This window comes from Salmo salar, chromosome 11, assembly GCF_965601325.2.
Source record: "Salmo salar chromosome 11, fSalSal1, whole genome shotgun sequence".
Taxonomy (NCBI): domain Eukaryota; kingdom Metazoa; phylum Chordata; class Actinopteri; order Salmoniformes; family Salmonidae; genus Salmo; species Salmo salar.
In genome coordinates this window covers 26592172-26607500 of record NC_138301.1, presented here as the reverse complement: position 1 = coordinate 26607500, position 15329 = coordinate 26592172, and the positions used below count along the sequence as shown (strand labels likewise).

General features: G+C 45.4%; 1 protein-coding gene across 17 annotated transcripts in view; it reads right to left on the bottom strand.

Moving 5' to 3' along the window:
* LOC106587529 (SRY-box transcription factor 6) overlaps positions 1-15329 on the bottom strand; it is a 194768-nt gene that overhangs the window by 111557 nt on the left and 67882 nt on the right. For all 17 annotated transcript variants that reach the window (XM_045689258.2, XM_045689256.2, XM_045689255.2 and 14 more), the window contains 2 exons: positions 8903-9143; positions 4774-4984 (listed from right to left, as the gene is read on the bottom strand). In XM_045689258.2, the coding sequence (XP_045545214.1) occupies positions 4774-4984; positions 8903-9143 (452 nt within the window). The remainder of the gene's footprint in view (positions 1-4773; positions 4985-8902; positions 9144-15329) is intronic.

The window sequence follows — 15329 nt, the reverse complement described above, 5'->3', positions numbered from 1 at the left end:
GAGAGAGAGAGAGATGGGAGAGAGATATATTCTGATTGGCATTACATAGAGTATGACTGAAATTGAGAATCATACATTCAGATCACCCAACTAAACAGCACAATTTGACCACTCATGTCACACAGTGGAGGTCCTCTGCTCCTGACGTGTGTGATCTCTTTCATAATCCTTCTACCTCAGAGAGGAAGGCTGTGATTTGGTGAACTGTCCCTGTGGATGAAGGTGCTGTGGCTTCACACTGGTATGGTAATTAGTCAATAGGCCTTGCTGTGGTCCAGGTGCACTGCTAACCAGATACTCTGACTGACAAGGCTAGCTTCTGTTGGCCATAGCCTGGCTCCTGTGCACCATAGTGTGGAGTATGGACCTCCTCTCAGCTCCAAGGAGGTTGGGTTACTGCCTTGGGGAGAAGTCCTCACCCCTTCACATTAGCAACTGTTCATAGTGTCACAGGTCACCCAGGGTTGCATGTTACCCTCTGAGACAGGACCTCCAGCATGCACACCTGTTCCCAGGGGGTCAGGACATCCCAACTCAATGGGGAGCGACCTCTCCTTCTCACTTCTTCTCCACAGACAGACTAGAGTCATCACAGGAACACTGTGGGATACTGTGTACTGTTATACAGGCCAACCACCAGGTTGAACTGTAAAAGCAGTCCCGTTACATCAGAATATAGATGTTATGTACTGCAACCTCTAGTTTAACCTGAAATCTAAAAAGCCTTGTGTATTTTGTCCATAAGGGAACATAGACCTAGAACGTGTTTCAATATCCCAGGTCAGTGTTGGGGTTAGGGTTTGCCTGCAGCCCTGCCACACTCCTGCCTGAAACATGGCATTCAGTCTCGCCGGCCTTTAAACATGGATTCAAATATAACAAGATTTTAGCAGCAGCCAGAACTACTCCTGGCAATACGACACTGCTGGCTACACTGGCACAGGCAGAGGACTGTCGATGCCCAGGCAAAAAGGGGACGTTTGTGCGTGCATGCCTGTGTGTTGACATTCCCTGATGCAAGCAGCAAGTCTCTGTAACAGAGTACACTACAAAGAAGGAGACGAATATCTGACCGGCTTGAGTGCATCGCTTTCTGACATGCCTCCGTGCACAGAATATGCGTTGTGCTCGACAGGCCACCGATAAAGAATAAAAACATGTCTCAGCATGCCACTCAATGCACAATAGAAAGAGACATTAGGAATTCATTAACTGCACGCAAATCCAATCCAGAGCTGGTTGTGCTGGCAAGGATTCAACCTGCCTGTATAGAGCCCAAAGGAACAGGCTAAAACCTAAAACCTAACAAACACAACTATCACCTGTCCTTGTCTTGGGGACAACACAGTGTTGACTCCCTATGACCATTATTCATACTTTAGTGCATTATAGGAAGCTGGTCTAATTGTGGATCCAACCAAGGTCACCTTGGATCTTCATAATGGAGGCCATTTTTCTTTTTCCCTTAACACCTTATACTGACATTTTTAACTCTTGACAAGTGGTGTCTGGAAAGCTCTCCATAAATAATGCATTTACAATACCTAGTAAATAAACATTGGGCACAATCGTTAGCCCTCCTGGCCACTGAGTCTAATAGAGCTTTTACAGCTAAGGTGGCTATTCAGCTTAATGCAGTCCTCACTGCTGGGAGGACATTTTCATTCATTAGCGCAGTCACAAGCACTTAGAGCACTTTAAGGACCAGTGACAGAGAGGACGGAGGAGGGGTGGGAGGGCGGTAGAGCCGATGAGTATGGCCACTGTGGCGGGTTCAGGCATGGAGCACTGAGATGGCAGCCCAGCTAGGCAAAGTTGCGGTCAACTTTCGTCTGATTGGATTTGAGGGCAGCGAACCCTGACGACGATATACATGTAATTAACATTTTGTTAGGGGACTGAAAGAGGCATGGCCGGCCGGCCGAAGGAGACTCTGTCATGGTCTGTTAGGACTGCTCTCTGTCCCAGTCCACAGCTTTACCGTCGCTCAGTAGCAAATATGGCCTCTGGACTAGCACAACGTCACACAATTATCTAAATGACAATTTCTGACTCATTCATCATTGAATCTAAGAGGATATACAAAGTCCAGTTTAAACAACTTCAATGTTAATGGTGTCGAACAAGTGTCTACATTGTAATAGGTGAAACAGAGAGGATTCTCATGCCCTCTATTAAGGCCAGCAAGCTCAGTCTTGATCCATCATCACAATGAGATGAGATTCCTGACCAGGGACATAACAGGGAGGACTCAGTCAGAATAATGGCAGCAGATGGTGTCTAGCTCTGCTCTGAAGACTCCAGTGATCCAGACCAGTGGAGGGACTAAAGCAGGGTGGATTAGGAGGAACAGTTGTCTCTATGATAGCATAGATTAGATAAGTGATATATTTAGCACATCACTGCTTTGTCTTACATTAGCCAGGTCATTAAGGCAACAAATGGCTCTCCAACCTTCTGGTGTGCCCGTAATGGGTTAATCCTGCCCTTTCAAGATGCTCACAGAGGCTCTCTATAAACACTGACATAGATTATGAACGGTAACAACAGTTACCCTCCTGCCCTACACACCATACTCTGTAATATCCCTTCTGATGTACAGTAATCACAGTCATCTCTACTGATGGAGTTGGTGTCAAGCGTCCACAAGGACACTGAATCTCTCCATTCCAGCAGCTTACAGACGACATAGTTCAATATGTCGTCTGTAAACTGCTGGAATGGAGAGATTCAGTGTCCTTGTGGACGCTTGACACCAACTCCGTGAGCCTCATGTCTTGTTCTGTGTTCTCAGAAACTAATTTCCTCCAACAAGGGAGTTTATTTAGGTGGTGTTGATGCATGGCGCATGAGGCAGGGCCAGGCTCTTTTATTAACAGGAGATTAAAACAGCTGTACTGCACGTTGAAGCACTCTCTCCTCCCTGCGCTAACATACGGCCCTGGATTACCAGCTGCACTTGACCATTTAAATTACTGCAACAACCGGCCCTCACCAGCTGGGGCTCATTACCATAACGCCTGCCTTCGCCATAGAGGGCTCAGAGGAGCGCGCCCGCCGCGGAAAACAACCCCATCAGAAACCAGAGACACATGAGAGATGTCCTCTGTGCCGAGGGAAAGGTATCATCTCCGGAAAAGTCAAGGGTATGAAACTAACGATACCATTAAGACAACAGGGGAAGAAATACTAGTTAAGACACTGTTTTTACTATTAAACACATAAGCCAACATTATCATAAATAATGAATCTGAATAAATTATTGTAAATCTAATATTGCTAAAATGTAATATTGTAATTAGTAATATTAGAATTTGGATGACCTAATTAAATTAGGAAAATAAAATATTGGGAAGGAGATTGCTATCTACTGAATAATCCAGGATAGTTGATACTGTGCAAAGACCACCAAACACTTTATAAAAAGAAAGCGACAAATTATTTTTAAATGAACGGACATCTAATTTATTCATGTGATGTAGTGCTTAAGCTAAAAGCTCCCCCGACGCTAAATGAGACACCAGCGTTCCCAGGGGGCTCCAAGTCTGATTGAATACTACACTATACTACCAATGTCGTGCTAATTAAGAATGGGGGAAATGTTGTAGCGGCTCTTTCAAACATTTGTTTTTCCCCTGTGCGTTCTTCTTACAGTCTGCAGTCTGGGGGAGAGAGTTGGGGGTGACAGAAGGTTCTGTTGGGTACTGTGAGATACCATATAGGACTAGGGAGTGGAGGGTTACCATAGGGTGACAGAAGGTTCTGTTGGGTACTGTGAGATACCATATAGGACTAGGGAGTGGAGGGTTACCATAGGGTGACAGAAGGTTGTGTGGGGTACTGTGAGATACCATATAGGACTAGGGAGTGGTGGGTTACCATAGGGTGACAGAAGGTTGTGTGGGGTACTGTGAGATACCATATAGGACTAGGGAGTGGTGGGTTACCATCGGGTGACATATAGTTCTATTAAGTGTATTTGATATGTGAGGACATTTGGAAAATGAGGTACTATATGGTACAGTAAACTGAATGAATTAAATTGGCACATGCATCCCTGTTAATAGCCAGGACTCATTTTGTCTGTAGGTGCAGTTGACTTTGACTGATGAATGCTGCCCTTAGTGAAGAGCTTTCTGTGTTGAAGAATAAAAAGGTAATGTTCCTGGCATCAGGTCGGTGGCATGTGTTTTACGGCCTGACAGTTTGCCTTGGCAGTGGGGGGAGACCACACTTAAGCTGAGGTGTAGTGCCACCCACTCTTTGTCACTGTGGAAAGGGTTCAGAACAAACTGGAAACACAGTCACGTCAGTCCTCCCAGCCTCTGTCTGGGTATGTCTGGGTGTGTGTGTGTGTCTGTGTCTGTGTCTGGGTGTGTGTGTGTGTGTGTGTGTGTGTGTGTGTGTGTGTGTGTGTGTGTGTGTGTGTGTGTGTGTGTGTGTGTGTGTGTGTGTGTGTGTGTGTGTGTGTGTGTGTGTGCACACGTGTTTGTGTGTGTGTGTGTGTGTTTAATTAAAAGAGAGAGTGAGTGGGAAAGAAAAAACTAAAATGATAGAGAAAGAGAGAGGGAGGGAGAGGAAAAGTTTGACGCCATTTGAAAAAGGAAGCATTCACACACACTCCCTCACACACACACACACACACACACACACACACACACACACACACACACACACACACACACACACACACACACACACACACACACACACACACACACACACACACACACACACACACACACACACATACACAGGTACTTAGTGTCCTACCATCTTGCTCTGACTTTGTCATCTCCTCCAGCTTCTTTTGCTTCAGTGTGTCCACCACGTCGGCCAGGCTTCCTTTGCGGCGCTCCGGCGTTCCGAACGCAGATCCGCTCAGCAGGTCGCCGCGCTCCCGGGCCCCCTCCTCAGGCTTGTGTGGGGAGGTTGAGTTATTCCGGAAGGAGTACAGGGAACATACTTTATTGCTGTCAGATTCCTGTAAGAAAACAGCAGTTGGGAGGGGATGGGGAAAGAGAAAGGGGTTTGGATATAATCATTAGTATTTCCCTGTGTATCTGAGTTTTATCGGCTGTTGACAGTTGATGTAGTCAAATGCAGTGATTGCTAGTTCTTTGGTGGCCCAGGACGATTTGGCCATATCAAATGACTCCTCTCTGGCTTTCACACAACAGCAGCTTCTATCAAATGATATCTGGCAAGTGAAAATAGTGTAGTGAAACGATGAGGGACACTTTCAGAGGGCATAGCCATAATGTGTGTGTGTATGTGTATGTGTGTGTGTATGTGTGTGTGCTCAGGCACTACTTTACCTCCGGAGAAACTACACAGAGAAACCTCCCAACTATAATTTCTCAAATTGCGTTTGAGTGTACATTTGTGTTGGGGTGAGTGCTGTGTAATTTGTTCATTTTTGAGCGGAGGCCTATTCTCAGCTGAGTGCTGCGGGCCATCGTAAATCTGTGTCCTGTCTCAGGCTGTTGTTGTTTTTGGGTCCCACCTGTGTGTGGTTTAGTATTTAACTAAGGGTCCTGTCTGAGACTGATGGCTGGGTGCTCTCTGTACACAGAAAAGGAGCAGGAGGAGAGAGAGAGAGAGAGAGAGAGAGAGAGAGAGAGCGAGAGAGCGAGAGAGAGAGAGAGAGAGAGAGAGAGAGAACTTGGGTCATGGCTTCTCAGACACAAGGCTGTTTTAATTATGGCTTGCAGAGAGTGAGGAGACAACAGGTAATTCTGCTGTGAAGAGTTGAACCCTTCTACCTCTGTGTGTTCTCACATCTGTTGTGTGTGTCACGTATAACACTGCCTGATCTGACATTTAACAACAAAACAACACAATACCTTCAACACACACATAAAGGAGGAAGCCAATCTACTGAAGGACACACAGATAACGGTGAAAGTGAACAACCCAAGAAGAAAGGAACATCAAGAAGGTAGAACGATGTTGAGAAGTGTGTGGGATCTGCTGATATTCCCAAAGAACATGGAGTGATGTACACTACACTGGGCATTCCTGTTGCAATCTTTTATCCAAGCTTAATATCCTCAGACAGGCAGAGGAGTCAGAGAGGTGGTTCGGTTCAGTACCAGGGCCCGGGTTGGCGCGACAAGGTCTACACCCAGCGCTGGGCGGGCAGGATGGGGGTGATTATACAGGGGTGGCTGTGGCTGTGCCAGGGCCAGTGGAGGGTGCTTGTGGGGAGTGGAGTGGCGCTGGGTTAATCAGCTGGCGCAGGTTCAGGGCACAGCCCACACAGACGCATGGCACAGCAGTAGAGTCAGGTAATCAGCAAAGGCAACACTTTCAGCCTTCTCGCCGTCTGCCTCTCTCCCCCCTCTCTCTCTCTCTGTCAATCCCTCCTTCTCCCCTCTCACACTCCCTCTCCCATGCGCCATCTGTACCAAGTCAACTTGAGCTGACGGGATCTCGACACTTCACTTTTCCAACTTCAATGTTTACAATTTAATGATAAAAAGGCCATGGCAATCCACAGCCAACTGTGATGTGATAATGGTGGGGAAAACTAATGTTGCCAGCTTTGAGGTACATTTGTGATTGTCTTTCTATAATTAACCTCAAGACTTGTCATTGCCCCATGTTCTAGTCCTCCTTCCTTGACCTCATGTCGCTCCTCAGTACGACATCACAGCCTGCCACCACCATCCATCTGATAGATTCTACTCAGACTAGAAGCTCCATTAACTGGCAGTGTTCAGGTTTGACAACCCTTCAGTTCACAAGGTCTCCACCATGTCTCGCTGTATTTTCTGTTCAACGCAGAACAATCAACCAGAACAAGATCATTTTACATATTGTTGTTATATATGTTATATATATTGGCTGGTATTGCTCAAGTTAAAAAGGCAGCAAAAACTTTTGTTTTTCATATCTGGATAAAATAATAATAATTGAAGTAATGATAAACTGAAAAGGATTTGAAATTATGCAAACTAAATGCAAGCATTTCCTCCCTCAGATCCGAAATGAATAGAATGAACTTTCATACGGATCCTTTCATTCTATCAAGAGGCTGTCGAGTGATTGCAGTGAGTAACAGGAGACAATGCACAAAACATTCTTTCAAATGCCGTTCTAATTACCTTCATCACTAACGGCCCTGTGATCCAATTAGAGCCTGTCAGAAGAGCGGACCACCTGAGCAATCTCCTGACTATCATTTACATACTGGACGACAAGAACAGGGTCTCCAGACCGCCCAGCATCCTTAGAAAACAAGCCGGGACAAAGGGGCTGGGACGGGGCTGGGGGTGGGACGTGGGTGGGCAGCGACTCTCTCCCAGCATCCTTAGAAAACAAGCCGGGACAAAGGGGCTGGGATGGGGCTGGGGGTGGGACGTGGGTGGGCAGGAGGAGTGGGGAGCAGCGACTCTCTCCCAGCAGCCACTGCGGTGTAGAGGGGTGGCCCCTGGAAGGCTACTTCAGAGCCCCTCTGGGTCTCTTTACTGCAGGCCCGTCTGTCACAAACAGCCACCTGCCTCCCTGGCTACAGCCCACAAGTGCCTCTGCTCTTCTCTCCTCCACACACATCAAAGCAGCTCCACAGATTGTCTGGGGCCTGCTGCAGATGTACACAACAACACATATTGTGGGAGATGTTTATTTGATGACAAATAGGATGCAGCCTGAAGAAGAAGCGTAGCAACATTCCATTCTGTCTTAATTTGCCATACTGTGGTATTGAATTTTTATTGGGGTGCTGTGTAGTGTACTACACGTTTTACTGTTGATATCACTGGGCCTGTTCAGCCTAATAATAACCTGTAGTTGATTATAGTTGGTTTGGTGCTGCCTATCTGAGGGTCCCAGGATCCCTACGGCTTCACAGTATTAGAGACAGTACCCATGGCTGGGAGGAGGAGGGAGAGGCATGTGAAGAGTTCCCTTTTACAAGCACAGAACAATGGGTGGCTGTTGAGCCTGTATCTTGGCCCCAGTGCATCCTGGTCCAGAGAGAGCCTCTAGTGAGGGAGTCAGGCGGCTGGGGGTCTGAGGGGCCTGGGCAGACCCTCTAGAACAGATACCCTCTCAGAGACTTTGTTCCACTGTCGTATTGTCTCCCTATTTATAGTTTCATCAAATCTGTGTGTGACGCTAAAATGCAACTCAATATGTTGTTGTCCTCTTCTTTTAGAGTGGGGAGGATCTCAAGACACTCGTGAGAGCTTAGACTTCAAAGACAAGTGCTTGGCAGAACGCATGGTCTTAAGTCCGAGGGCTCTGTTGTGACCGTGTCCTTGTCCTTGTGGGAGAAATTCCTCTCTGTTAGGGCACAGTGACAAGACATTTTTTTTTTTTGTGTGTGTGTGTGTGTGTGTGTGTGTGTGTGTGTGTGTGTGTGTGTGTGTGTGTGTGTGTGTGTGTGTGTGTGTGTGTGTGTGTGTGTGTGTGTGTGTGTGTGTGTGTGTGTTTGTGTGTCAGGCTTACTCACACTCAGAGGCTAGACAGTGGTGAAAGTCATTAATGGTGAAGGTCACCAACGGAAAATACAGAACATTGTCAGGAATCTACCTCACCCCTGACAACGTTGGAAAACAGACTGCTGTTGTACAGAGACAATAATATGGTACCCTCTGAAACCTTCTGATGGCTTGCCTGTCACCTACAGTAAATAGTGAATGGTACACTGAGTCATTACAGTAGACAGTGAGTATTACAGCAGTAAGGCAGCTAGCTATAGACCCTATATCAGATCGATCCACAAAAAAACTGCTAAGCCATATTACTCTTCTTTCTTTGAGATGTATGTTTTCTAGGAATTACAAGATGTATCAATGATTCCTCACCCCTACTTACATTATTTTATCATTTTTTAGCAAATGTAATATGTCTACTAGTCAAGTGGTCTACTGGTCTACAGGGTGGTGTCTCTCACCATGCGCTGCTGGGCTGACACCATGCTGTCCCAGTCACTCTCTGGAGGGACACTGCTGAGGGGCTGCAGTTCGTCCATGGAGCCCTTGCTGTGGAGCAGGCTGTGCAGGGGCAGCTGGGGCGTCCCGTGGGCCTCGGCACTCTCCTCCTTATCCCAGGACAGGTGGTCTTGACTCATGGCTTCCTCCCCATCGGCGACGGAGGCAAACGGAGAGGTGGCTTGCTTGGAAGACATTATTCTGCTGTGGAAGAGAGAAAGAGAATAGGACAACCGTCAGAAAACTTCAAAGACACGTAGTTAAACTTCAGACAGTTTTATGACACCGGGACGACACAACAGCTGATGTCAAAACATATTTACGACAGGTATGCTGGATGTTTCACCATCCTCACATCAACCTACACCTGCTGGTGCCCTGAAAAACAATGTTGGACCTGAGTAAAAGTTGGAGAAATCCTATCAATGGTCATGTGGCCTGCTGAGGAGGTGTGAGAGCAGGCCATGGGGCTTCTCCTAATCCTTTGTTTAATGTAAATGGTGGAGATGAGGCTGGAGCAGTGCCTGTGTCTGGGCCAGGCCCAACACTCCCTCCCTCCACCCAGCCAATGATTAGGCTGCTAAGAGGGTTACTATACCACATAACACGCTCTCATTGAAGCTAACACAGCCCCAGATAGTGGCCCAGTCAAGCCCCAGTCAATAATGACCCTAGATAAAGGTAAACATGACAACCCTACTCTCTATCGCTCCAAATTCAGATAATGCCTTAAACCGCTTTTGTTTGATTATGAAAAACAATTATAAGGAGATGACGAGTCAAAGTAATGTGCTTGTCCTCTTCTTAATTAACAGAAGAGCCTTAATTGATTGAATTGAACAGTTGACAGAACGATCCTGCCACCAAACACAACACCAACCCCAAGCTGCTTCCTTTTTACTTCCACTCTCCAAATTAGCAAACGATTAACTTTTCAGTGTTACACTATTTCTCCTGGCCAATAAATCCTACTTAAGCAGCTTGGAAATCAGATCCTGGCAGTGGAAGACAGAATTTACAAATCTGTCACACGCTTTCATGAATATTACATTGAAGAGTGCACTTGACATATCAGGTGCAAAGAAAACAAATGTTAATACCAATTTAAACAGTGTTGAATTGTTTTATGTAGCTTAACATTTCCCCTCCTAGAATCTTACAGCTAATTTTGCCTTTTCTTACAATTACAATAATGCCACCCTCATGCTGTGACCTACAATGACTGAAATGAATACTGTGCCAGAAAATCTAATTATGTGATTGGTATTAATAAGATAATAATATGGCATTCCTACTGATCTGAAGTGGGGAAAAGGAGCCAGTCCATATTTACTGGTAACTTTCTTTTCCCCATGCCCCTGATCTGCCTCATGCTAAGCTGCTGGGTATTTAACAATGAAAACAGCATGTGAGCCTCAAGTCTAGGTCTCATCTCTGCTGTAGCATCTTCTATGCAAGGGAAAGGCAGGGATGGGCAGGGGAAGATAGGGAGAGACAGGGAGGGGAGCTCAGGGTGTGAGAAATTTGGCCCATTCTCCTCTCTTCCGCAGGGTCACTGTGATGGAGGTTTAGCCGCCCCATTAGCTAGGCTATGGGCTGGAGGAAGGAGACAGAGAGGTGGGTATTCTAGGTCAAAGGCTGTGGTGTGATCGTGTCGTTGTGCTGCCTGCTGGGAGGACCATGAGACAGACAGACAAACAGAGGAGAGGAAGGCGAGGTTATGGAATTAGCTAACCCACAACTCAGCCAACTCCACCGTACCTCACCAGACTCTGCCAAAGTAATGGCATGGGGTTCACAGAGGGCTCAAAACAAACTTGACACAGGGAGAGATTAACACACAGTTTGTTGTTAGAATAATCTGATCAAGAGTCTAGGTGCTTCCACATTCCCCGTACGTGAGGATTGTGCACATCGCATGCCGCTGTTAGGCCCGCCAGCGCTCAGCAGCCTCAGTTCCACTAAAGAATGGCTAGTTCATTTAAAGGCGTGCCATCCTTTTACACACAGCGCTGAACAGCAGAGCAGACTAGCACTCTCAATGTGAATTGTTAAATACAATTCATTAACTGAGTTCAGAGCCAGCACATTACTGTATTTCACAAGGCATTACAATAAAGAGTGTTGAAAACACATATACGTATTAGGACATCCAAATCTTACAGGCAGGCAGGCAGGCACACACACACACACACACACACACACACACACACACACACACACACACACACACACACACACACACACACACACACACACACACACACACACACACACACACACACACACACACACACACGTAGTTATAGATCAGTATTTTTGGTGGTGGTTAGGGTGAAAATGGGAAAATGGCAGGCCACGTTAATAACCCAGGCCCCAGCAGCTGTGTCAACAGGGCCAGTCTGTCAGGTACCATAGTGCTGGGAGGAAGGAGCCTCACTCTCTCTCAGACCGGCCTGTGATGTCTTCTGTTTTCTCTAGAGAGAACCAGCTCTCAATTTTAATCAGACAATAAATTGTTTCCTGTAATTATATCAAATAGAAAATGGTCTCAAAATTGAGAGTGTTAATTGAAAATCTAAATTCAGAGCAAAGTTCAGAACTTGCCTGTTGAGAGTGATGGTGTGCTGTGAGGAAGATGGGGGTGGAGAGGTTGGAGAAGGGGGGAGGGGTCGAGTTAGGAGATTCCACCACATTTTTTATTCATGCATCCAAAAAGCCCGGGCCTCCAGCACAACAAGCTCCTGTCTTCAATGGAGTGCGAGAGTGAAACAAAGCACTTCTTTTGTATGACACAGTAAATCAAGTGGTATTATTTTACCACTAAAATATTCAGTCTCTCAGGCACTTTTACCCCGGTCTCCAGTCATCAGTCAAGCTGCTGAGGCGTGAGAGAGACAGAGTGAACAGGGCTGACTCCATCCTCCTGTAACATGTGTCTACAGCAATCTTGTTAGAAAATGCAACAGATCTGCGGCAGGCTCCGTAACAGTATTTGTCAGTGGGTTAATAATTTATTAGCAGAGCTGGGAGGGCTGCGCTCAGCTAAAGAGAGCACAGAGCAAGGGTGCCCCACCCCCCAATCTCTCAGAGGCCCTATACAATACCAGCTCTCATTATTGAAGGGAGAGAGAGGGAGGGATATTGCAATAAGTCTCAGAAAATGTCAGAGGGCAACAATATGTACATTATATAGTCCCCAAAGCCTATGCTGGAATATAATGGTACACAACGTGAGCGTTTGATTCCAGAATTGTTTGAATTAAACAATAAAACATAAGGTGTTTTATAGAGTAGGAGAGAAGCTGGGGTCCAGGTCGACAGTGGTGAATGTGAAACATTGAATAACAGAGTATCCAAGGCTCTGGTGAGACACATAAAAAATGCTCAACAAAACAACCCGTTTATACATTGCATTCTAACTACACTGCATTCTGCACTGCTGCTATTCCTTTCCTCTTATCAATAATGTTATGTGTTTCTCTAGTAATGAAGCCTAATATGTGCCTTTGTGTACATTGAGCAGTGAGAATATGGCAAACTGAAGAAGCCACTCTGGCGTGAATTCTTGACAAGCCGTCTCCCCTCATGCTTGATTACACAATAACAATGGACAGCTAACAAACCAAACGAATCAATAAGAGCATGACATGTTGCCTGCCTTCTCCCAGACAAAGCCCCAGTGACTTTGCAGAGGAAAGAAAGAGGAAAAAGGCCTATATACAGTTGAAGTCGGAAGTCTACATACACTTAGGTTGGAGTCAATAAAACTCGTTTTTCAACCACTCCAAAAATGTCTTGTTAACAAACTATAGTTTTGGCAAGTCAGTTAGGACATCTACTTTGTGCATGACACAAGTAATTTTTCCAACAATTGTTTACAATTGTTTCACTTATAACTCACTGTATCACAATTCCAGTGGGTCAGTAGTTTACATGCACTAAGTTGACTGTGCCTTTAAACAGCTTAGAAAATTCCAGAAAATGATGTCATGGCTTTAGAAGCTTCTGATAGGCTAATTTACATAATTTGAGTCAATTGGAGGTGTACCTGTGGATGTATTTCAAGGCCTACCTTCAAACTCAGTACCTCTTTGCTTGACCTCATGGGAAAATCAAAAGAAATCAGCCAAGACTTCAGAAAAAGAATTGTAGACCTCCACAAGTCTGGTTCATCCTTGGGAGCAATTTCCAAATGCCTGAAGGTACCACGTTCATCTGTACAAACAATAGTACGCAAGTATAAACACCATGGGACCATGCAGCCGTCATACCGCTCGGGAAGGAGACGCGTTCTGTCTCCTACAGATGAACGTACTTTGGTGTGAAAAGTACAAATCAATGCCAGAACAACAGCAAAGGACCTTGTGAAGATGCTGGAGGAAACAGGTACAAAAGTATCTATATCCACAGTAAAACGAGTCCTATATCGACATAACCTGAAAGGCCGCTTAGCAAGGAAGAAGCCACTGGTTTGCAGCTGCACATGGGGACAAAGATTGTACTTTTTGGAGAAATGTCCTCTGGTCTGATGAAACAAAAATAAAACTGTTTGGCCATAATGACCATCGTTATTCTTGGAAGAAAAAGGGGGAGGCTTGCAAGCCGAAGAACACCATCCCAACCGTGAAGCACGGGGGTGGCAGTATCATGTTGTGGGGGTGCTTTGCTGCAGGAGGGACTGCTGCACTTCACAAAATAGATGGCATCATGAGGGAGTAAAACTATGTGGATATATTGAAGCAACATCTCAAGACATCAGTCAGGAAGTTAAAGCTTGGACACAAATGGGTCTTCCAAATGGACAATGACCCCAAGCATACCAAAGGTGTGGCAAAATGGCTTAAGGACAACAAAGTCAAGGTATTGGAGTGGCCATCACAAAGCCCTGACCTCAATCCTATAGAACATTTGTGGGCAGAACTGAAAAAGCGTGTGCGAGCAAGGAGGCCTACAAACCTGACTCAGTTACACCAGCTCTGTCAGGAGGAATGGGCCAAAATTCACCCAACTTATGTTGGGAAGCTTGTGGAAGGCTACCCGAAACGTTTGATCCAAGTTAACAATTTAAAGGCAATGCTACCAAATACTATTTGAGTGTATGTAAACTTCTGACCCACTGGGTATGTGATGAAAGAAATAAAAGCTGAAATAAATCACTCTCTACTATTATTCTGACATTTCACATTCTTAAAATAAAGTGGTGATCCTAACTGACCTAAGACAGGGAATTTTTACTAGGATTAAATGTTAGGAATTGTCTAAAACTGAGTTGAAATGTATTTGGCTAAGGTGTATGTAAACTTCCGACTTCAACTGTATAGCTGACAATACTGCCTACATTTAAAGGATTAGGAGTGAAGGCTCATATGGCCTGGAATGCTTTGAGTCATGAATTGTTGCCACTGATAATGTTTCATCACGCGACAACCTCTGTTTAATTGGTTAGCATTAGAGGACCCCAGGTCTTATGACTGGGCTGTGTGTCTGTGGCTATCGCATTTCCTCCTCTATCGTAACAAGCTCTGACTTTCAGCCCGCTGTCGCTGCTCTTTCACACTGCTGACCTTTTATAGACAATGGTGATAAGTAACTCCACACCAGCCCCCCTCCTTCGCCCCTGTCCCTCCCCCATCGCCTACCTCGCGCCACACAGCCCCCACGCCTCTTCCCTCTTCTCCCAGCCTTAATCACAGGTCACTTCAGCAGAAAAATATTAGCCCTCTTACCCTCAGACACCACCACCCAGTTTTGGGAGGGAGAAATAATCAAATAAGTCGTTAAAACAAGAGGGCCATTGTTTGAAGACATAACGATGGGAAAGCTGGATATGGCAAAAAGCTGCTTTATGTCCGAGCTTCAAGTTTCCATGGGTAACGATGTGCAGGTATACACACACACACACACACACACACACACACACACACACACACACACACACACACACACACACACACACACACACACACACACACACACACACACACACACACACACACACACACACACACACCAAAATGCAGAAAATAAAAGGTATAAATGAAAATTATTTGGGGAAATATTCCTTAATGGAATCTTTTGACTTTCTCTAAAGAAAAATCTAAAGTTATTTGAAAACAAAGGCATTTCAACAGAAACTGAAAATTGGGTGAACACCTAAAAAGCATGATGTCTTTAGACAACATCGACTGGAACAAAGATATTAGAGGTCAAATATTAACATTACACCATACTAACAATGGAAAACAAAAAAATGCAAATATGAGCAGTTATCACAGGCCAGCACAAGAACCATTTGGTGCATCTAATGAAATATCATTGTAGGGGAGTAAATGCATTACACACCATGCTGGTGAAGGCACTGTGAGAACATGGTCAGAGCAACACCGT